The sequence below is a fragment of the Ambystoma mexicanum genome, chromosome 3p (genome assembly GCF_040938575.1).
Source record: "Ambystoma mexicanum isolate Mex_15411 chromosome 3p, UKY_AmexF1_1, whole genome shotgun sequence".
NCBI lineage: Eukaryota > Metazoa > Chordata > Amphibia > Caudata > Ambystomatidae > Ambystoma > Ambystoma mexicanum.
The window spans coordinates 122261042-122284497 of NC_090925.1; the positions used below are offsets into that span (position 1 = coordinate 122261042).

Here is a 23456-nt window from a genome sequence, read left to right on the forward strand (position 1 = left end):
CCTTCATGGTCTGGGTGTCAGTGTTAGCAGTGCACAGGGGTGGTGGCAGGGTTGGGGCTTAGTTGACCATAACTGGCGAATTTCAGGGGTTTTTCAGTTTTAATTTGAACCATAAAGGAGAGGTGGAAAGTTTTTTTTTAGTGAAGTGAACAGGTTTTTGTTAGGGCAACTTAACCCCTTAGCAAAGTTTTTTATGTAGGGAATTGTAAAGGTTTTTGGAAGGTGGAACATAAGCATGACATTGTGGCAATGAAGTTGTTGAGCAGAGAATACACTGTAATCATGTGATTTTGAGAGATATGTAGTACACTCTATGTACTTGACATACATTTAACATAGAACATACAGAACCCCCTCCCTATTGATTTTAGAAAGGGACGGACTGAGCGCCTGTTTGCGGACGGGGGCGGACAGGATCACCATTACCCAAAGAGGCGGGAATATGTAAAAATGTACTATTGTCTTACACAAAAAGTGTGCAACGTTGAAGAAGGGCATAAAGATATTGTAAGTAGTAATAAGTAAATATGGAAACCTGAAGGTGTGAAAAGAAAACAACACATTTAATAACCATGTAGAATGAAGTGGATGGTACCAAAAAAAAAAAAAAGAAAGGATGCCTCCAGCGTAAGCACTTCACAGAAACTCGGCAGCCTGGAACGACAGTGGACGGACGCAGTACGACGAAGGGAGATTACATCAAAAGAGTGAGTGCAGGGCATTTTTTTATGTGTGTGTGTTTTATTTTTAGTATGTGGTGCAGAAATAATAATTTCTTTCTGTTGTTTTGACTCCGAAATGGCTAGTACTTTGGAGTGGCTGGAGGAGTATTTCCCACACAGGGAAATGTCTGAAGACAGCGACAACACTGGTACACAATGGTCTGCATATGGAGAATAGTGACCAGTATTTTATAGGCATTTAACTTATGGTGTTTTGTTTTTAACAGACCAGGAAAAAAAAGAGGAAAGGGCAACAAACGAGATAGAAGAAGACAGGACAAAAGGATAGAGCAGAAAGTGGATATTTTGAACGACAATTTTCAAAGTTTACGGGAGTTTGTAGAGGACGTTGTGAGAGGAAAAGTTCGGTACCATTGCCCCACCTGCACCTGCCCGGCTTCTCCATTCCCTAGTGAACCATCCCCAAACCTGCAAGAGGAAAATAGACGTTTCGACGAAGAATCCATCCCTTCTTCCCCTCACAAATCTTCCCCTCATAACCAACCCATATTAAATCCAAATTCCCCCATATTTGTTTCAGTGTCCGCTTCCCCCACTGTTTCTTTAGATTGATGTGTGTGCATGTGTGTAGTAAATGGTTTTGTACAATAGTTGTAGAGAAAGAGTTTGTGTGTAAAAGATTTTTTTTAAAAGACAAAATGTTCACGAACAGCGCGCCTGTTTGACCTATCCGCAAGCAATGGAATGTGGGTGCTGTCTAATGCCAAGTAAGACGGATGTGATGTGTGACTGCACCATCTTTTCAAAAAGTGCGTACATAAACAGAAAGGGTTGTCCAAAGGATATACTTGCAAATGAGAAAATACATGGTCGTAGAACACACAAGATGTCCGGAATGGGTGTAAATAAGTAAAAAGGGAGTGTGTGAAGGACAGTATAGCGGTCCATATTAGGCGCAGTCAAAATGGTGCCGTCCGTAGAACAGGCACAGTGGCCGGCAAGTTCATAGGCAAACAAATTTGAGTTGTCCTAAGGACACTGGAACTGTCCGTACAGTGAACATTGCATGCGTACACATGCGCAGTACAAACAAAAGGATTGCCAACATTGCGTCAGGTCCTAACTGTCCGTCTCACTTGTGTCGCACTTTGAAGTAGTTTGAGAACCCAAACACTGTCCGTAGGACACTTGTGCGCATGCGCATGTTTGATTCTTTGCATTTGCTATCCAGGGGACTTTCATTAAGGGGGCGGATGTGTTGAGGAAGTCATCTTGTGACCGCACCTACGCTGCGCGTGGGACTAGTTTCCGCGGTTTGTGTGCTTCCGCAACACTAAAAATGAACTTGTAGACACAAGGCAAACTATTGAGAAGTGTAAAAATTTAATTTCACACATCCCAAACAATAGGCAACCTCAAGAGTTGCTGTGTAAAATGTGTGTACCGCTTTGTCGGGATGAAGACGGTCGCGAGGCACACCCCTGCACCCCTTCAAAAGGCAACACCCCCGAGTGCATCTTCATTGTCCTTATAGCTATAGTAGATAGAGGTGCGTTGCCTTTACTGCTGTAGTGACGAAAAGGAAACTAATCGTTATGGCTTCCATGGCGGCTGTTGGGTTATTAGCCTCTGCACCACCTCCAAACCCGCCACCATCACCACCTCACCAAGGGCCTGCAGAGAGATATATGGGTGAGGATGTAGGGTTTATAGTGAAAACATCGAAAACAAAATATCGAACAACAAAAATGTCGAAAAAATATACATATAACATAAAGAGTCAAAAGAGTCAAAATGTCAAGAAAAAAAATGTCGAAAATATGTAGAAAAAAAATAGTACTATACCAATATAAAATGTCACGAATATTACCGTTTAATATGGGGGGTTCCCCCCAACCCTCCTCAACTAACACCCCACGGCCACCAACCATTCTCCCCCACCCCCCGTGCCCACGAACCACCATCACACCCCTCAAACAACAGAAAAGGGTAAAAAAGGGTTAAGCACATAGGAAACAAGCACGAGTAAAGAACCTTACCTAGGAACCAAGGAATGAATAACGGTTGTGAAAAACCTTCATTACCTGACAGAACCACACTTGATATCGGACTGCAGGAACTTGGAGAGCGTTACTTCAGAATAATACAGTAATAATAATATAACTAACATGTAGCTAAAGATTGATGTATCTTAACCATAAAAAAATCGTGTGACAAGAATGACAAAAGAGTTTATTTTCCACATAATTTCAGACAGAGTAAACAATGGAGAACAAGGTAGAATTTATCACCACACAAAAAGGAGGAAAACAAATGGTGTTGAATGGTTACATTTTCTACAAAGAAGCCGCAAAAAATTAACACACTTACTGGAAGTGCGCAGAGTACGGAAAATCAAAATGCAATGCCAGAGCAATAACTGCAGGTACGAATGTGAAAGCCAAAAATGAACACAACCATCTACCAGATCAAACTAACATCGTAATTAAAAAAACAATTAACAAACTAAAACGAAAAGCAATAGAAGGTCAAGGAGAGGCGAGTGGGTCAATGATTTCAAGTGTTTCTGATAAATTACCAATGCATATAACGGCACAAATGCCGGTAGAAAAATTAATACAACGTACAATAAACCGTACCAAACAACTAAAGGAGAATCTGCCACCGGCACCAATGGTGTATTCAGGAATGACAATACCAGAAGTGTTTAAAATGACCCCAAAAGGAGAAAATTTGCATCATGCCACACTGGAAATAAATAATGAAAAAATAATAATTTTTTCGACTGCTGCCAACTTTGTACATCTCAGTCAAAGTCAACATTGGCAAAGCGACGCAACATTTAAAGTGTGCCCACATCTGTTTCAACAGTTTTTCACAGTTCATGGTTCAATTAATAACAAAATAATACCACTTGTATATGTTTTAATGCCAAAAAAAAATGAGGAAACCTACAAAATCGTGTTTAGGAAAATTAAAGAGACTGCACCTGATTCAAATCCGGATACAATAATCATGGACTACGAAATCGCACAAATTAAAGCATTTTCAGCAATATACAAAGAAACAAGAGTACAAGGATGCTTTTTTCATTTCACACAGAGCATATGGAGAAAAATACAAAAACTGGGGTTGAGCACGAAATATATGGAGGACAGTTCATACCAATACAACATAAAAAAAACTGTTTGCATTGGCTTTTGTAAAAGAGAATCATGTTATACCATTTTACGAACATTTAATTGAAAGTACATACTATAAAGATCATGAAGAGGAAAATACAGACTTATTGGACTATATGGAGAACACATGGATAGGACAGTTGACGCGTAGTGGAACAAGAAGAAGGCCAAAATTCCCTCTAACATTATGGAATTGTTATCAAACAACATTAGAGGGTAAGTGACGTACCAACAATGCCTTACAAGGATGGCACAGCAGATTAAATAAAAATTTCAACATAAACAAACCCACATTTGTAGCATTTTTTAAAAGAATTAAAAAATGAAGAACACCACCAAGAATTTTGCATATCCCAGACAATTTCATTGGCGAACCAAGAACTGAAAAAAAAATACAGAGATTACGAACACAAACTAGAACAAATAATACAAGAATTTGACGAGAAAAATAAAGAAAACTTCCTCAACTCCATTGCATTTAATTTAAAATGTTAATAAAACTTACGTTTCAGACGCCTCTATAATCCAATGTGGCACATGAGAAAATTAAGCAAAAAATCAAGCAGAAACTCCATAAAGCCAACGTTGCAGGACATAATCCATAAAAGAATTCAAAGAAAAATCCAAGGAAATAAACTGGAACAGTGCAATCCAGCACGGACAAAATAAATGCAACTCCATAGAACCAAAAAGAAATAAAAATCCAGAAACCAGGATGCACCGGAACAAAAACCATGAAAAATCCATAGAATCCACATAATCCAACGAACAGAACTCCAATAGATGCCAAAAAAAATCCATGAAAAAAAGGAAAATCCAAGAAAAGAAACTGGAACAGTGCAATCCAACACGGACGAAAAAGTGCAACTCCATAGAACCCAAAAGAACAAAAAAAAACAGAAACCACGATGCACCGGAACAAAAACCATGAAAAATCCATAGAATCCACGTAATCCAATGGAAAGAAATCGGATAGGTCAAAAAAAAAAAATCCAGGAGAAAAAAGAAAATCCCAAAAATCCATGAACAAAGCGACGGAGACGCGAACGCTGCAGAAACGGTTTGTAAGTGAACTTTAAAAATGGCGCCTACGTACACGTACGTACACGTAACGTACGTAAATAAACAAAACAAAATATATCAAAAAAAGCAGGGTGCACAAAAGTAATACACTAGCACCATCTAATGGACAAGCTATATAATACATGTTCAACTAGCAAAAAGCATGCTTTTTATTCAATGTTATATAAATATATATTTATTATTAAATTAAAAGTTATATAAAAACCTATTTAAATATGAAGATATTAAACGTTAATATACATTGCAAAGTTAAATAAATAAACATATATATGCTTACCTTAAACAATGCTTTAATTAATTTTTTTTAAACTGCAGTTGATATGCTAACAATGCATTTATTTATATTTTCGAATAAATATAGAAAAAAATTCGACATTTTATATTTTCGACATTATTTTTTTCGACTAATTATTTTCGACATTTTGACATTCAAAAATATTGCATTCGAAAAAACGACTGGACACCAGGATGTAGAGATTGAGGAAGAAGAGGAGGAAGAGAATGGTGGAGGAACTCTGCACTAGGAGCACTCGGCAGGAGTCGTGGGTGTGGCGGTTGTTTTCAGTTTATGGTAACGTACCAAAAGCATGTGCGAACCTGTTGAAGTGTAACCAGTGCGATGTGGTGTTGATTCGCGGATAGTCGTAGAGGGGAAAAAGGGAGGGTGCAAGCGGCGCAAACGCAATAAAGTGTACGTTGGGAGTAAGTGGCGGCTCTAAAAAGAGCCTTTTGGTGGTGTGTTGTGTGGGTCAAAAACAGTGGATTGGGGAAAACGGATTGTCAGATAGGTTAGTGTGATTGCAAAAGAGGGCGCAATGCATTTTGTACATTGCGAAGAAAAATCTGATTACCAGCATATGTGAGGTGGACTCCATCTCTGCGGAAAAGGAAACTGCTACGAAACAAAATGTTTTCATTGTGGAAAGAGGACATGCCAACATCTCTTAAAAAGGCACACACAGCCTTATTCACATTGTGTCTCACTTTCTCCATTTGTGGACCAAATGCTGAAAAACGCAACCATTTTTGTCTTTGGGCAATACAGGAAAAAAGTATTTGACAATTTGGAAACATGTCCATGAGCTTCGCGAGTCCTTCCTTCATGGCAAATTGTAAAGAAATGCCAGATACATGGCCTAAACTGTTTCCTCCACAATGAATGATGAGTATATCTGGAGGACGCTCTATCTGTAAAGTAACACAAAGAGGTACCAAGTCCACACATCTCATGCCACGCACGCCGTGCACTTCTGCATGTGGAAATCCGAGATTTGTAGATAAACTACAGCTTCCTGCATGCACCTTCAACCAGTGTATCCATGAGTTTCCCACAATCCAGATAATCTGTTTTCGAGCATGGAAAGCCATGGCTGTGTGGTGTCCTGTGAGGGAGAAGACGGTCTTACTAAAGTACGTCGGTCAGAACACACCTACTGAACTTTATGGACCAATCCCTAGCTCCGCTCATTCTCATTTAAATGCAGCTCCACCCTTCAATCCCCGGTGGTGATATGTGCTGGCTGCTAACTACCGCCATGTTTGCGGACATGTACAGAATCAGAGCGTGATGACGGTACATTAAAGTACTATTTCCCTTTTTCCCCTTTAAGGTAGGCTATGAAAAAAGCCGTTTTTTTAATTTTTATTAATTATTTTTTGGCCACATATCGTACAGACTTCTGGTATTTTATGTCATTTTTATGTATTTTTTGTCCTTGCTTTACTCGTGCAAACATTACAGAACCTTCTCTAAAGCAAGTGTTATGTTCCAAAAAAAACATTGTATTTCCCAGAGAGGACAGCGCAACACCATCTCCTTCAAAGTAATGTGCATTGCTTGGAGCAATGTTATCGTGGCTAGAAAAAACATACCAACTCGTAGCATGAATGCTTTGATCTGGACAAAAAACAGAAGTGTTGTTCCATTGCACTCTCGGGAGTAAAGCAGAAAACAATTTTCGATGTTGGGAAGATGGTCATGAGTGCTTCAACCAACTGTGCCAAATCTGCCAACAAAGTACGTGAAGTCAGGTATCCCAAGTGTCAAGCACCGTAGTGCAAAATTACCACATGAGGAGTGGTCATTCGACGCATGTCTCTGCAAACTTGCAGAATTGCCGCTGCATTGCCATCAGTGTCAGCGCTCCACACCACCTCCACTCCTCGCACATCGAAATGGTGTGCCACATGCCTACTCTTGGCATAGTGTTGTAAGCCTTGCACAAAAATGTCTCCAAGCAGGAAAACCCTGACCCTCTGCTCCTCTGCCATTTTCAGTGTGCGCACTGTCTTTCGACACAAAAGATTAATGTGAACAACTGATTGGCTGATGCCTACAGTCGTCTTGCCATGCAGGATTTGCTGTAGAAACCCGTATGTGACATGCCCTACCAGAGGCCAAGGGTTGGCTACGTGCGGCACATAACTCTTATCCAGTGCTTCCACCCTTTCAACAGCGGTAGCAAAGCAAATCCCTCATTTGACACAACTAAGCGGGCACACAATCATCCACCAATGACATAGAACATCGCTAATTTTAACTCCGTCATCAACATTGCGCACTTCAAAATTACTGTCAATGATTCTTAATGAAAATTGCATACCATTGCAAAGCACCTACTTCACAGGCGACTGTGCAAGGATTGCGAATTTCTATGTACAGCTCCATGCATGTGCACAGGCATCAGTATAAAGTACAGGTATGTACATTTTAATCAGAGTACATGCGGAACCCTTATGATGTAAAATAGACAAAATAATGGCGGTAAATTTCCATAGGGAACACAGAACAACACTCCCCCTTTTAAAGTGTACCAATGCCGATTTGTCATTAACAAATCACACAACCGTTTACTGTCCTCTGCATAACCTGTATATACATTGCAAGCATGCCTTTGTAGGCATAGCTCTCAATCATTTTTGTCTTAAAGGCGGGTGAAATCAGCCAAATCTTTTTTTGGCGGGTGAGACGTCCATTGGATTAAATGGCCGTGCAGGAGGCTTGGCGGGTGAGTCTGCCCTTTACAAGGCGGGTAACACCCGCCAAAAGCATGTGAGTTGAGAAGTAGAATTTAGGGCAGACCTCAATTTTGTATGTGAAAATGTCAGAGCTCTGTACTCTGTACTGCCTACAGTAATGCTACTTGCAATGTGATTGTATGAGAATAGTAATCACTCCCGATTGTGGTGCTCACATGTCCTTAGGAGGTTCTCCCGATTTTTGGACATCGTGCTTTTCATTAACAAGTACAAAATGTTTGCCCATCTAGTACTTTGCCCTATCACTTACAAACCTCTCTCCTATGCATATTACATTTTGTAAAGAACAAGGCATTTCCAAACCCTTAAAAAATGTTGTTATTTTGAAGGACTTTCAAGTACAATATTGAAAGTAGTATGGAAAGACTGCATAGAGAGAAGTGAAATGTGCAAGTGGACTGGGTTGAAATATGAAAGTTAAATCCTCTGACGAAAGAAGTACAAGTAAAGTCTGCAGTATCATGACCGCTGCAAACACACAAAGTAATTGATATCGTTTTTTTAATTTGCAGTGAAGACTACTGTCCTGAGAATCAACAGCATCTACACCGCAGATGACATATCCGAAGAAACCTGATCATCTTGTACAAAATAGTAAGTACAGTAAAACCTTCATATTGTAAATACTCCTTAAAGAGGCTGCGTGGGTTATTTGTTTATTTTGGGAACCAAAGCAAGCATTCATTTGTAAACCATTCTACCTACAAATATCCATTTATTGAACAAAGAATAACAGGTGGAATGGCTGACAAATCCCTGTGTGTTTGGTACTGAAATAACATAGGGAATCCTCAGAAGGTTAGATTGTGAAAGTAAGTTGTGGTAGCAGGTTTTTGTCATTTCGGTTATTAATAATGGTTCTCGCCACAAATAGGGCACTTTGTACTGTCATCTAAAGAACATTGTACTGGTATACAAACAGTAAAGTAGCCTTACCAAATGATAGTTAGAGGGCACTGTGCATTGACACACCATGCCAAGGAGCTTCCCCATCACACTTATGCACACATGCACACAGCACACATACATTGGACAACAGACCAAAGTATACTTTTTTTTCTCAACAGTCAAGAAAGACTGCCTAACGTAAAGCAGCTCCGTAGAAAGGAACGCAGAATTAGAGCAAATAAAAATAAAGGTGCCCCATGTAAGCATCAACCTGTTGTAGAGTTAGTGGAGAATCTTGGTACAAACTACCTAGTGCAGTTGGGTAACATAATAAAAGAAGTCTCAACTACCGAACCTGTACCTCCTCCATCAAAAAGTGTCACAAAACACAGAAATGTTGTCAAAAAACCGGCTGCCAGTACAGCTAACAATGTTCCTAATAATCCTGATAGTGTAAGAATAACCCATAGTAAAAAAAGTATTTTAGCAAAAATGTTTCATCGCAGAGTCCTTCAGACTCTACTAAGAAGAGGACCAAAGTCATCCTCACCCCTTAAAACGTACAATAGAAAGTTAATTCTACAAGCACTCGTGGACAGTGCCATCCTTCTCAAAAGGAAGGTGTTCATATTAGTGTTGAAAAGGATGAAAGCACTAACAAGACTAAGTACTAAACTACAAATGAAACTCAGCAATAAACGGAATGTGAACAAAAATAATTTTTTGCATGTTTGTGGTGGTGAATGGAGTCACACAAGAAGCACAGAGCCATATTTTAATGAAGAAGCATACAAACAAAATCAAACAAACACAATTGCCATCCATAGCAGTGGACGAGGGTATGAGAAAATCAATACTACCATCATGGAACAAGAAACACTGCTTACAAAACTGTCTTCTGAAAACTCAGAATTACCTCTTGATTCAGCAGAACCACGCCGTCCAGTATACAAATGGCCGTGCACATCAATGTGTGCCATTCCAAACAAAGCTTTCAAATCTTTACGTCAGTTCCTCAATCAATATGTAAAAGGTAAAGACAAAAGTAAAATGAAAGTGCTGCAAAATATGGATATTTGTGTAGTGCGGAAAGTCACAGGACTAAAAGGACATTCATTATCCTGTGTTTTTGGCCCTATTTGCAAAAGTACCTTCCATGATATCAAAAGAATAGCAGTACATAATTCCAAAGTAAGAGATTTAGTGTATAAAATATACTGTGCAAAAAGTCCAGCTTCAGAATTAGGCAATTTAAATACCACTCTTCTGCATGGTACACCCAAATACATACAAGAAGAAATGAACCGTATTCAGAAAAAGTATTTTGGAAGTGAAAGCCACGTAGAAAATCCAACAGAGCATAGTAGCGACAATCCTGCACATAGCAACCTTCTATTACACATACAGAAAAACGTATGGCTGAAGTACCAAACCATGTGTTTGTATGTTGCCGTAGAACGTTTTACAAAAGGAACACGAAAAATGTGGACATAGCATACAAAATAGAAAACAATGAAGACTCTAAATGGTTTGAATTAGCTTTGTATCTTTTAGCTGAAAGCAAATATGAAATAACTGAACGCCAAATATGTTGCAGTTACTGTGCTGCAAAATTAGACAACCACCACACTCCTTCACGTGCAATTACAAATAATTTGGATTTGTTTCCATTACCAAAAATCCTGCAACAGCTCAATTTGTATGAGAGCATAATAATTCAAACAGTTCACCCATTTCAAGCAATTATACGCCTTCATCCAAAAACAGCAAATTTACCTTCCTCTGAATTGGTGAAAGGAATTTGTGGCAAAGTAGTTTACTTGCCATTAGATCTAACGGAAAATGTGCACACTCTAGGAGTGGAACGTTCAATAGACCATTCTTTAATAGTGTTGGTAAATGGAGTACCAACAAAGGATAAATAAAATTGGCAACAATTAGTAGACTTACACAAAGTTACACAAGCATTGCAATATCTAAAAGATAACAATGAGTACTACAAGGAAATAAATATTGATGAAAGCTTAAGGCAAACAACTGAAATAATTCAAGAGCCATCAGAAACTGGGCAATTCGAACGTCTGGATCCAGCTACAGTATCCACTCTTTTAGACCATAACACAATTCATCCATTGCATTCCAATGAAAGCATAGATGATGCACTAGAAACTTACAAAATGCGACAAACCAAAGGGTCACCAATGAGTATTTGGGAAAAAAGTATAGAAGCACGTGCTTTTCCACTGCTATTTCCTACTGGCAAAGGTGGTAGATACGATGATAGACCCACTCAGATTGGGGCATCAGAATACCGCTAATTACGAATGTATTCGCAAGATCCCAGAATTAGGGAAAATGTGGAATACATATTCCACCTACTCTATGAAAGTGAATTAGCAACACTATGTTATGGAGTTGCACACTTTCTTAAATCTGGAACATACTTTCAAAATATGTCAGCTACGCAGTTAATATAAAAAGTACAAGAAAAACATGAAGTTTTACAATCAAGTATAACAAATTTGTTTGCAAACATGCGTGGTACAAAGGAATACTGGTTCAGACGGCACAGAGACGTGCGTTGCATGATCAGAAACCTTGGACCACCAACTTGGTTTGTTACGCTAAGTTGTGCAGAATATGCATGGGAAGATTTACATGAGTTCCTACGCATAGAAAACAGCAACAAAAACAACATAGATATATTAACACCTGGAGAACTTTGCTCTCTAGATCCAGTTAATGTCTCAAGATATTTCCATCATCGTTTCATTGCAATGCTACACTTTATTTGCAATAAAACTGTTCCTCCTCTTGGAGAAGTGCAACACTTCTTTTGGAGAAAAGAATATCAAGCGAGAGGAGCATCACATATTCACATGCTGTTATGGATCAAAGGTGCTCCGAAATTTGGGCACGATAGTGATAGCACTGTTTTGCAGTTTATCCAAAAATATGTCACATGTGAAATCCCTTCACAACAGACACATAGTGAGCTACATGGGCAGATTTTACAATTTCAAAGACACAAATGTGGCAAATATTGTTGCCGTAAATACAAAAACATAGATAAATACTACACCAAATGCCGCTTTGGTTTCCCTAGACCAGTTACAGAAACAGGTGAAGTAAACAACTTCATGTCTTCAGTTCGACATAGTGTTAAAGGTAAATCACCTAAAAACATGTATTACATAAAAAGAAGGGAAGAATCAAAATATATCAATGATTACAATGCAATCATTGCCCTATTAGGGAATGCAAACATAGGTGTGCAGTACATTGCAGACTATTCAACTGCTGTTGCACAATATGTTACAGCCTACTTAACAAAAGCAGAAAAAACAGAGCTTCAAGACCTCTGAGATGACCTAGCATCAGACAAAACATTATCACAGAAATTGTACAGCCTAGGCATAAAAATGCTCTCTCATAGAGAATGTGGGGCCTATGAAGCAGCAGATCGTTTAACCGGGACTGCTTTGTATGGAAAATCAGACAACATATTATGGCTCAGTCTTGGTCTTGTAAAATCTAGAAAAAGAGTGCTGAAATCATATGAGGACATAGAAACAATTGCCAGAAATGATCCCAACAGCCACAGCCAAGACATTCTAAAAAACAATTTACTGGACACATACTATCCGAACAGGAGTACCACTCTGCAAAGCATGTGTCTATACCACATAGCTCAAAACTTTGCATACAAAAATAATGTAAAATCCGATGAAAGCAAACATCGATATAGAGTGACCGATTGTGAAGGGAGCTTAGTGAAACTTAACAAACGAAGCTTAATTAATCATGTGAAATTGTCATTAAAAACTCCTCAACAGAAAGAACTATATTACATGTCTCTGTTTCAAACCATGGAGAAAAGAGGTAGACATACTAGATAATTATGAGTGCTATGAAGATGCTTTCAACGCAAATGAAAGCACTATCACCAATGTTAACTTTACGCAGTACAAAACAATGTTACACAATGAGCAGCAACAGGAAGAAGAATTTCAGGCCCAACTAGATAAAGACTCTTCCAACAGTAGTCAACCTTCTGTAACAGGAAGTCAAGAACAATTAGGACAACCACTAATAGCAAATGAGTCTGAAGTTGCTATGGCAGAAGTAGAAAATACTATGTATCAGTATCAAGAAGATACAGAGGACTTAACTGTACAACAAGGAAAACGTAACGATCAGCGCACCATTTTTGACGAGGTAACAAAGCGAATTGTGCTTGGCGTACAACACAAAAATAAAGAATGCACCTGCCACAATTACAAACCTATACTGCTGTACGTCAGTGGTGAAGCTGGATCAGGGAAAACATTCTTAATCAAAATTATCAGCAAGTTCTTTCAACAATTGACAAACAACAAACTGTCAGCTGTTGTACCAGCCCCCACAGGTTTAGCTGCCTACAACATAGGCGGTGTAACTTTACACCGATTACTACTCCTTCCAGTAGAGCATCAAAATAAATTAGACTACTCCAAACTTTCTGCAGAAGCTGCAATGGAATTACGTAGAGTATTGAAACAAATGAAAATGTTGCTAATAGATGAAGTGATATGATATGATATGGCATTTGTAAGTGAGCATTGTCTCCAATCTAATGTTGGCTTTGATTCATCTCAGATTGCAACAAGTACTTAAAAGTAATAATGAAGAACTCTTTGCAGGGAAGCACATTATCGTTTTCAGAGATCTTCCACAATTGACACCAGTAAAAGGTGAATCGATTTTTAAAACCTTAGGCCACAAACTCTGCCGGAAAACTGTTGGTAGCATAGGTAATGTTAACCTTTGGCAACATTTCCAATACAGAGAATTAACTGAGAACATGCGGCAATCTGCAGATCTCACTTATGCCAACATCTTGAAAAAAGAGTTGGTGTATTATCGCAAGAAGCACAAGCTGTACTGAAAAAGCAGCATATACATGCACTTTATGGCGATAATGAATGTGCAACTGATGTGCAACTGATGTTATGGAACAAATAGCGCACAAAAATGCCAACTCTTGCAAGCTGTTTCAAATTCAATTAAACAATGTTAAAGAAAGAAATGCAAGCAATAATAGAAATTAGCGCCACAGACAAACTAGACGTACATGGTATGACAGTACCCATGTGTGAGCAAGCCACAACAAGACTAGATAGTTTAGAAAATTCAATCTCCAACACAGCTGGGTTGGAAAAAGTATTGAAATTATCATTAAATTGTAGAGTAATGCTTAAACGTAACCTTGAGGTAGAGCAAGGGCTAGTTAATGGCGCACAGTTGTTGGCTTTCAATCATACCCACGTGATAGCAGCATTCAGTTTGTCAATATTTGCTTTGATAAACTTTCAGAAGTAAAAAGGATAGGGCGCTCAATGGCTCGATTCCTTCTCTTCAAAGACATGTACGTACGTAGAGAGCAATTTTCTCCAACTCTTGCATATGCAGTTACATTTCATAAATCCCAAGGTCTTACCCTAGAGAAAGCAATGATAGATATAGGAAAGACAGTGTTTAAGGAAGGCATGAGCTACGTAGCATTATCACGCTTACGTACACTTGACGGTCTAATGCTAATAAACTTTGATTCAAGTAAAGTTAAAGCTGATATTCCTTGCATTCTAGAATACAATAGATTGCGTTCACTGTACACCCCTCATCTGAAACAATCCCCAGTTCCAGATAAAGTGAAACGTGGTAAAAGAAAAGTAAATGAAACATAAATGCAACAAAATGCAACAGGAAATTCCGCAAAAAAAAGAAAAGAAGCTAAAGTTTCATCAATTGCCGCAAACATAGAAGAGCATATTAGGGAATGTAAACCAGGCACACCGGCAAAGAAGCAACAGAAAAAACGAAAAATGCACTCAGATACAGAACCTGCTGGTCCATTCAAATTCACAAATGAAAGTGGGGTAAGCTGCTATGCAAATGTAGCAATGAATATTCAATTTCAATTGCCACCAATTGTTAACAATATTTACCTGCGCAGCACAGACCAATTGTGTTTGCAAATGTTAGCGCTGCATAGAAACGCAACAAGCAATCCTGACAACACATACAGTGTTTATGGAGTAAGGCAACAATTGGGCGACTGTGCTGGAATAGTGAGATTCACTATGAACTCACAAGAAGATCCACAAGAATTTCTAATGTACATACTATTAGTATTGGAAAACAAAAGCATACCTGTAAATGAATCTTCCAAATTTCGTACATGTGTAAACATACATGCACTCTCTGTAAGAAAGTGATACAGGAAGAAATTCCAAATGAGCAATTTGTGTATATTACCATACCAAATTGTGAGAGCATTCCATTTCAGCAACTTGTACAAAATGCAAACCATGGCAGATTATGTAGTATTTGCAATTCAGACAATCGCTCTACCTTACTGATACAATCACATAGTGCCTACATAATAGTTATGCTTCTACGTTATAATGCAGATGGCACCAAAAACAACTGCAAACGAATTGGATTTATACACGGTCAAGTGTCACTTGGAAAGAAAACCTTTACAACAGTACGAATAATCTACCATGCAGGAGCTACAGCCAATGCAGGTCACTACACTGCATACATTAAAAAGAGTTCTGGATGGTTTGAATGTAATGATAGCACCATTACTCTAAAGCAGAGGTTGCCAGCTAACCTAACAAATGCGTATTCAATGGTCTTGAAGCCAAAATTTACGTAATAAGGTGTACTTCAAAATTGTCAACAAAGTATGTGAAAGACTACAAACAGTTAGAATATGCCCACAGGTAGCTAACTACCCAACAGGATGGAAGAATGACACAAATAAATGATTATCACAGATCGTTGAAAACAAATGCACAGGTAGAAAATGCCTATAGGTATGTAAGTGTTGGTAAAAATTGGCAGGAAGGCAACAACGAAAACATTAATGGGAAAGATGAAGGAAACAGGATGTACCAACGACAAAAATGAATGAGTAGCAAACTTCTGTAAGAACACATGCTCAGTTAGAATACGCCTACAGGTATCTAACTGTTGTTAAAAATGGGCAGGAAGGCCACAAACATAACATTGATTAGAAAAATGAAGAAAACATTGAAAGGAGAAAATGAAGTACTTAGTTGCATAAGAAATTACGTTTTTTTTTAATCAGACAAGGATTTTTTTCCCCAGACCCAAGGATTAGAAAAGCAAACACAGAAACTGAGCACAATGCACAGTGCACTGGTTTGTAAACTAAATATGAGGGTCTAAAAAAAAAGTTAACTGTCTATTATGCAATGTGTCAAATATGGAAAATAAAAACATTAAAACACCTTTTTCTTTCATCACAGAAATACGATAACCAATTTTTTAAAAATGTATGGATTCTGAACAAAGTAAGGAGTAAGTATATTGGCAGGCGTTTTCTACACATGGGAATCAACTCGTCTAATTTATAGTAGTAATATGGTGCAGTGGCTGTAGGCTGGCCTTTCGTCTGCGGTAAGTAACCTACCACCTACGCCTTACAACCAAGTTTCAAGGAGTACAGTTCCTATCCACAACCATCACTGCATATGTAAAACATGGTCCTTGTAAATTAGCTGCTTATAAATGTACTTTGCGGACCATCGTCTGCAGCCATGAAGTGGAGAAACTAGGGCATGAACACAACGACCACAATCCACCACACCCATATTAACTTGTAACTCCACTGCTTATGACTTCAGTCTTGCGTACATGGGCTTTAGCCATGCACCCAAGACTGCAAGGTCTCCCCACAACTACCTCGGCGATGTGTGTTAGTAGGGGTTATTCTACATGTGTGTTATTGTTAAGTACCTCTGCCCAGAGGCTTCCCTCCTAGGTGTGTGTCTGTAGATTTTGCATGGGATGGGTGTGCAGTGTCTTCCAACTCTAGTACTTACCACTTTGTTCTTGGTTGCATGGCCTTTGCACCCAAGACTGCACGCACTCCCCACAACTTGCCAATCAAAATGCAACACTACAGGTGTGTGCATGGGTGGCACATGTGGCGGTGGTTGTGGCCAGGGCCTACAGCCTTGTAAGTAAGGCCTTTGGCCTTTGGCCTACGGCCATGCATCCAAGACTCCAGGCCCTGGCCACAACCACCGTAGCATGTGCCACCAATGGCGGCGTACTAATGATTATAACGATAACCATTACAAAAAATAATGCATTCAGGGCATGTTGTCTATTACAATGTTCCCTAACACCACACGTGTCCTTACAAATCTAACAACTCCCCCGTGCACTGCACAGGCTGAAATACTGGCCTTATTGGACCCCTCATTTTCTGTGCATACAAGGAAGCCACAGAACATACGTCAAAAAGTAGGTATAAGTGTATTATTGGATGCATGGCCTTCGGCCCTGCACCCAAGAGTGCAGGATCTCCCCACAACTACCTCTTTGTTCTACACTGTACACTGCACGCACTCCCCACAACTTGCCAATGAAAATGCAACACAAGGGGTGTATGCATGGGTGCCACATGCGGCGGTGGTTGTGGCCAGGCCCTAGAGTCTTGGAAGTAAGGCCTTCGGCTGACGGCCATGCATCCGTAGCATGTGCCAACCAAGGGAGCATACTAATGAATATAATATTAGCCATTGGAAACAGTAATGTATTCACAGCATGTAGGCAATGTCAATGTTCCCCAACACCACACGTGCCCTTACAAATGTATCAACTCCCCCATGCAGTGCACGGGCTCAAATACTGCCCTTATTGGACCCCTCCTTTTCTGTTCGTACAAGGAGACCATAGAACATACGTCATTAAGTAGGTATAAGAGTAATGTGCGTACAAGATGCGTACAAGATGTCCATACACATTACATCATGACGACCGACCCCCAGAACAAGTGCATTATTTACCCATATGTTAAGACTATAGCCCCTGGCCACTACCACCGTAGCATGTGCCACCCATGGCGGCGTGCTAATGCATATAAAAATAGCCAATGGGAGAAATAATACATTCATGTTGTCAATTTCAATGGTGCCTACCTATACCCATGTGCTTTCACGAGTTACAAATTTCCTGTCCGCTACATGGACTGAAGTGTTACAAATTTCCTACCCACTACATGGACTGAAGTACTACCGTTATTACCCCCACATTTACTGTATGTACAAGGTGGCCATAGAAATTACAGAAGAACAAATGCATAGATCACCCATTTCTTACTGTCTGAACCTTTCCCAATGCTATGTGACACAGCAAAATAGGTTAATGAAAAAAGCACGTGTACGCTGGTTGCTGCTCCGCTTTCCGCGGATCCAAGTTGTTGGGCGCATCCAAACCATCTAACGCAGAACACGTCTCGCAGAGGCCAATGGGCAGAGACGTCGCGTGTACGCGGTCATGACGGCAGCCCCTTAGCCAATCGGTTTCTTGTTCGTCGACCGAACAGGGAAGTGTGACCGCGGAGCGAACATAAATATCACTAATTATTTCAGACCTACATTTTCATAATTATAAATAAATGTACTGCACGTATGGTGACAAAATTTACAAAAGCATGCTTTCTGGACCAAGCCCCTGTACCTGCCGCAGATTTTGTCAAAATTCGTCCAGCGGTTTCACCTGTAGCTGTGCGCAAAGTTTTTCCCCCATTCAGTCTATGGGAAAAAAAGAGACGTTTTGGGACCCCCCCCCTATAACTCTGCTCCCCCTGGAGGAATTCTCATCAAACTTTACAAAAAAATTCAGAGTGGCCCATATACTTTTGCAAAGTTTGGTGAGGATTCGTCCAGGGGGGAGCGGAGTTATAAACCACCCAAAAAGTGCTCTTCCTGTGGAAACAGCAACTTAACCATAACTACGTGGCCACTACCGTGGCCATGTAAAATATATATATATATATATATATATATATATATATATATATATATATATATATATATATATATATATATACACACACACACACACACACACACACACTAGTGTGTTAGTACTTGATTAATGTGTAATTTTAAAGTGTAATGATAACAGTGTAATATTAATATGTGTCTTAAAAGTATTGTTTTTTTCTTGTTTTAGTTTCTCTCTTGGAAAGGAATGCATTTGTAATGTTACGTTATAGTTATTATATGAATGTTTTCTCATTCTTTTGCTATGAAAGAGTTTAACTATAACACACTAATAAAAAAAATATTGCAGATATCTTCCCTGAAAAACTAGAGACAATTCAGGAAGTGTGATTTCCTTTTTCACATACTCGTGTCGCAGAATTTCTATTGTAGAAGGCCTCAGCCCAGACGAAAGTCTGATGAGTATGTGAACTTTCTTTTTCTTGGTTAGTCAAAGTTCTCCAACCTAGTAATTATCAACCAAGTGTCCTGGAAGTTTATGGTGGTTCCTTTTGGGGGAAGCCTTAGCTTAGTCAGCAGGAAAAACCTGTCTACAGCTTGCAAAATCCAGCCAAAACAGTTTAATTCCTTATTTTATTTATGTTTGTTATAAATCATAATAAAGCCTGTTGAATAAGATCTCTCATATATATTTCACAGCACAATCCCCTTCACATTGCTAGATAATGGCAGGGCCTTATCCAACATACACTTTTAAACAAGTATTTTTCTTTATTTGCAAAAGTACATTTAAACATGTGGGGCTACTAGCATTTTCCTTTCACATTCGGTTTAGGCTTCCCTCTGAATTCCCACATTGTTTTGTAGCCAGAGTTAGCTTCTTGTATGCAGCAATGGGTTTAAAACACAGATGCACTGAAAATGACATAGGCCCAGAAAGTCAGGGCCTCTTTGACGCATTGATCTTTGATATCTTATAGCCCAAAAGTAAAGCGTCTCCCATGTAGCTGAAGTAAAGCTTCTTTTGATTCCTTTAGAACTGAAGAACAGCCTGTCATTCAGGGATACTGCTCTTGTCTGCGGGAGCAAAATGTGAATGGGCATGGCAGGGTCTCATTAATAAAAGTGTTGTGATGAGGAATCAGAGAAAAAGCGCATCAGAGCGGCTTCATTTTTAAATGTAAATGTTTCCCTTTTTCAATGGGAACTTTGGGCTTGCAGCAAAGCAGTGCCGCTTTTTCACTCCCCTTCTTTGATACATGTCAGAACACACTGGCAGCCTTTTTCGGGGTGCCCCCTTGTTCCATCCTGCCCAATATGTGCTTGGCAAGATGGTGCAGCCATCTTTTTGTTGCTGAAAAACGCAGGTTTGGTGTGAAGCAGTGGTGCTCACAGGAGCCAGCGCAGCCATTTTGCTGTTTCTGCTGAAGTGCAGCTTTGTTATGGAATGGACTACAGCTGAGTGGATCAATGTAGTCCACAACACACAGATCTGGGAACAAGGCAACAGCACAGCTAGCTTGAGAAGTGCTGGGTCCAAATCTGACACAATGTCTGCAGAGGACATTCCTGCCACAGTGCCAACTAGAGCATCCCCAGGTTTTCAGCTTCAGGTTAGTGAGCAGACAACGCTGCAGTTACCGGCCGCATTCGATTTGAAAGACACAAGACGTTTAGGCCCCGTTCGACAAGATGGCTGAGAGATTTCAGAGTGCACATAGGGGCCATGGGTCTGCTGGATGATGAGAGGAAAAAGAAGATATTATCCCTGGCCGTAAACCCGGCAGTGAGGGACATTTTGGAAGAATTGCTTGATGATAGGGCAATGTTTGAGGAAATGCAGGATGCAGTGTCCACATATTTTGCCGCATGTACAAACATGCACCATGAAAGGCATACATTTCACACCACAAGACAAGAGAAAGGTGAATCCATGGACAATTTCGTGATGAGCCCAGGCATATTGAAGGCAAGTACCTTTTTGCGCACACTCCAGAATAAAGACAACCGTCTAGGGAAATAGGCCAGGAGATAGCGATTCAAGGATAACAAAGGTTAATTGTACATAATATAAAATATCAGCAAAGGACTCGAGAGCGCTCTGGTCAATCTAAGGACAAGCAGGAGCTTAAAAAGCCATGAGGAGTCATCATACACAGTAAGAACTGGTGCTACTGATTGGTAGCACCCTATAGATGGGCCTGCTCTATAATGGATGCCCGGCTACAATTGGTTAGATCTTTCACAGTCGATCTGCCTCCACGTGGGTCAGCTGGGCTCGGCTTGGTATTGGGTGAAGGTCAGGTTGCTCATATAATACAATGTGACATCTAAACTAACATGCTAAGCTCCCTATTCCATCACTGTGGCATGCACCTGGGTGGCACAGAGAATTGTGCCAGGGGGAAGGGAGGATAAAATACAGTCATGCCGACCCACACATTCAGGGCTTCGTTGATACCACACTTCCCGCACTCAAGGTCTCCACCCTGAGTTTGATCTTTAATTTATCCCTCCCGGTACCTCGCGTTACAAAGGCTGTGTTTTATGCTGGAAGAAATACAGTTGCGCATGCTTAGATCTTTTATAGACACTTGATTTGTGTCAAGACAAGAGGGTCGCTTGCTTATCATGGAGTGCAAAGGTGTTGGAGTCGGGTCAGTGGTGTGGGCTGGCTGCGGGGGGGAGGGCTAGGGGCCTATTGGCAGTTTAGTGGAGATGGATGGTCATACTGAGGCGCCTCGGGTTGTCTCACGCTCTTGCAGGTACATTCCTCAAAAAGATACTGAATGTTTGCAACAGTGGAGGGACAAGGGGGAAGTAAACTTCCGTGAGAACTGGCTGCACGTATTCATTCTGCTTTAATGATTTTGGGCCTGGTGAACTGGGTTCATGGAGCTTGGTGGGTGCAGCACGATCATACAAGCTTGCACTTTTTGGCCTACTACAAAATGGAGTTTCTTTCAATGTGTTTTCTAGTGTTGTGCATCTACTGTTGGCACTATAATACTTCTATATTGTGTTTTATCCCCCCTTATATAGTACATCTCTTCATATGGGTGCGCCTCACCTGAAAGCGCCTAGGTGGGTCGCATATACTCATTTCCATCCCAACAATATGCATGAAACACTGTGAAATCCACTGCTATTCCAACATAGCAGCACTCCGCTCGCAGATTATCGCAGGGTGTGAGTTTCCGACATTCCGAAAGAAACTATATCAAAAACAGAGACCCCTGGAAGACATAGTGGCAATGGCACGCATGGGACTGGCGATCGACCAACAAAAGGAGACTATGAACAAAACGCACCTGCAAGCGCAGCAGAAGGACGTCGAGAAAGTCAACAAACAAACATCAGAACCCGGCACCATGGCGAGAAAATAAGAAACGTCTTGTTTCAGCTATGGAGACGAGTACCCTCATGGCGGCACCTGTCCAGTAATTGGACAGAAATGTGCTGCCTGTGGAAGTGAATGACATTTTTGTGCAGTATGCAAGAATATGCCGTCATAATATAATTGTTCTTTTATAGCGCACTTAATACCAGAGATTGGTTTCTAAGCGTGAGATCTGGATTCTAACCTGTGTTGCGCTGTGTTGTCTTGCTTCCAGGACAAACGTGTTGCCCCTGAGCTATCCCCCCCTCACGAGACAAGGGCACACATCACCCAATGAAGGAAGGTGATACATGATGTACAGAAGCAGTGGCTATAAGTCCAAAGGCAAGCAGGGAAACCATTGACAACCGGGTGGAGAAGGAAGCAGAGTCACATGGCAGGAGAGTACACATCTCACCAGAAAGGCGGGAACACCGCCGGCCAAGAAGACACCTACCGTATAGTGAGGTACACTCACACTTGAGCAGCGAATCCGCCTTGTTGAACAAGGACAGCAGTAAAAAAGGCTACATGTGGGCCCTAGGAAACAACACTGTGAAAGAACACAGTTGACTGCCACTGATGCAAGTAAATGGCACACCAGCTGAATTCCTCATAGACACAGGAGCAACATTGAATGTCCAGAGTGAAGAAGACTACAACAACATGCCACACCCCGCAAAGCTAAAGACCTCCAGGGTTGACATATACCCCAAAGTATCAAACACCCCATTACCATGCAGGGGGTGATCACAGCAATATGCTCATATGAACCTCACTCTGCCTGTATTCAGCTGCACCTTTTAAAGACTAAAAGTGTATGCATCCTTCGTTTCTACACCGCAATGGGCATTGGTCTAGTCCACATACTGTACCAAATGATGGCACACAAATACATGGCAGTGGACGACAACATAGAAAGGACATTCCCCGACGCTATTTAAAGGACTAGGCAAGCTACGCGAGTGCAAAGTCATGTTGCACATAGATCCAGCCATGAAGCCAGTAGCCCAACATTACAGGGGCATACCGTTCAAAGGCTAGTGGAGATTGAAATCAGAAAATTACTTGTTCAAAACATCATTGAGCCAGCGACAGGGCTCACCCCGTGGGTATCCCCCGTAGTGCCTGTACCAAAGATTGCAGACGAAATGATACGACTATGCGTGGACATGAGGAGGGCGAATGAAGCCATACAAAGGGAGAGGTATCAGGCTCGAATAATATCCGACATGATACACCTTCTGCATGGAGCAATAGTATTCTCCAAACTGCACTTAAATAAGGGGTACAATCAGCTAGAGCTGAGTCCTGTGTCACGATAAATCACCACATTTGTGACACATCTGGGTCTTTTCAGATACAAATAGTTAAGCTTCGGTGTCTCATCAGT

At 40.4% G+C, this 23456-nt stretch overlaps 1 protein-coding gene across 1 annotated transcript in view; it reads right to left on the reverse strand.

Moving 5' to 3' along the window:
- Positions 1 to 15114, reverse strand: part of LOC138580151 (early activation antigen CD69-like) — a 287597-nt gene extending 272483 nt beyond the window's left edge. The window contains exon 1 of the mRNA XM_069650471.1: positions 15068 to 15114. Coding sequence (XP_069506572.1) covers positions 15068 to 15107 — 40 coding nt within the window. The 5' untranslated portion in view covers positions 15108 to 15114. The remainder of the gene's footprint in view (positions 1 to 15067) is intronic.
- Between the last annotated feature and the right edge of the window lie 8342 nt (positions 15115 to 23456).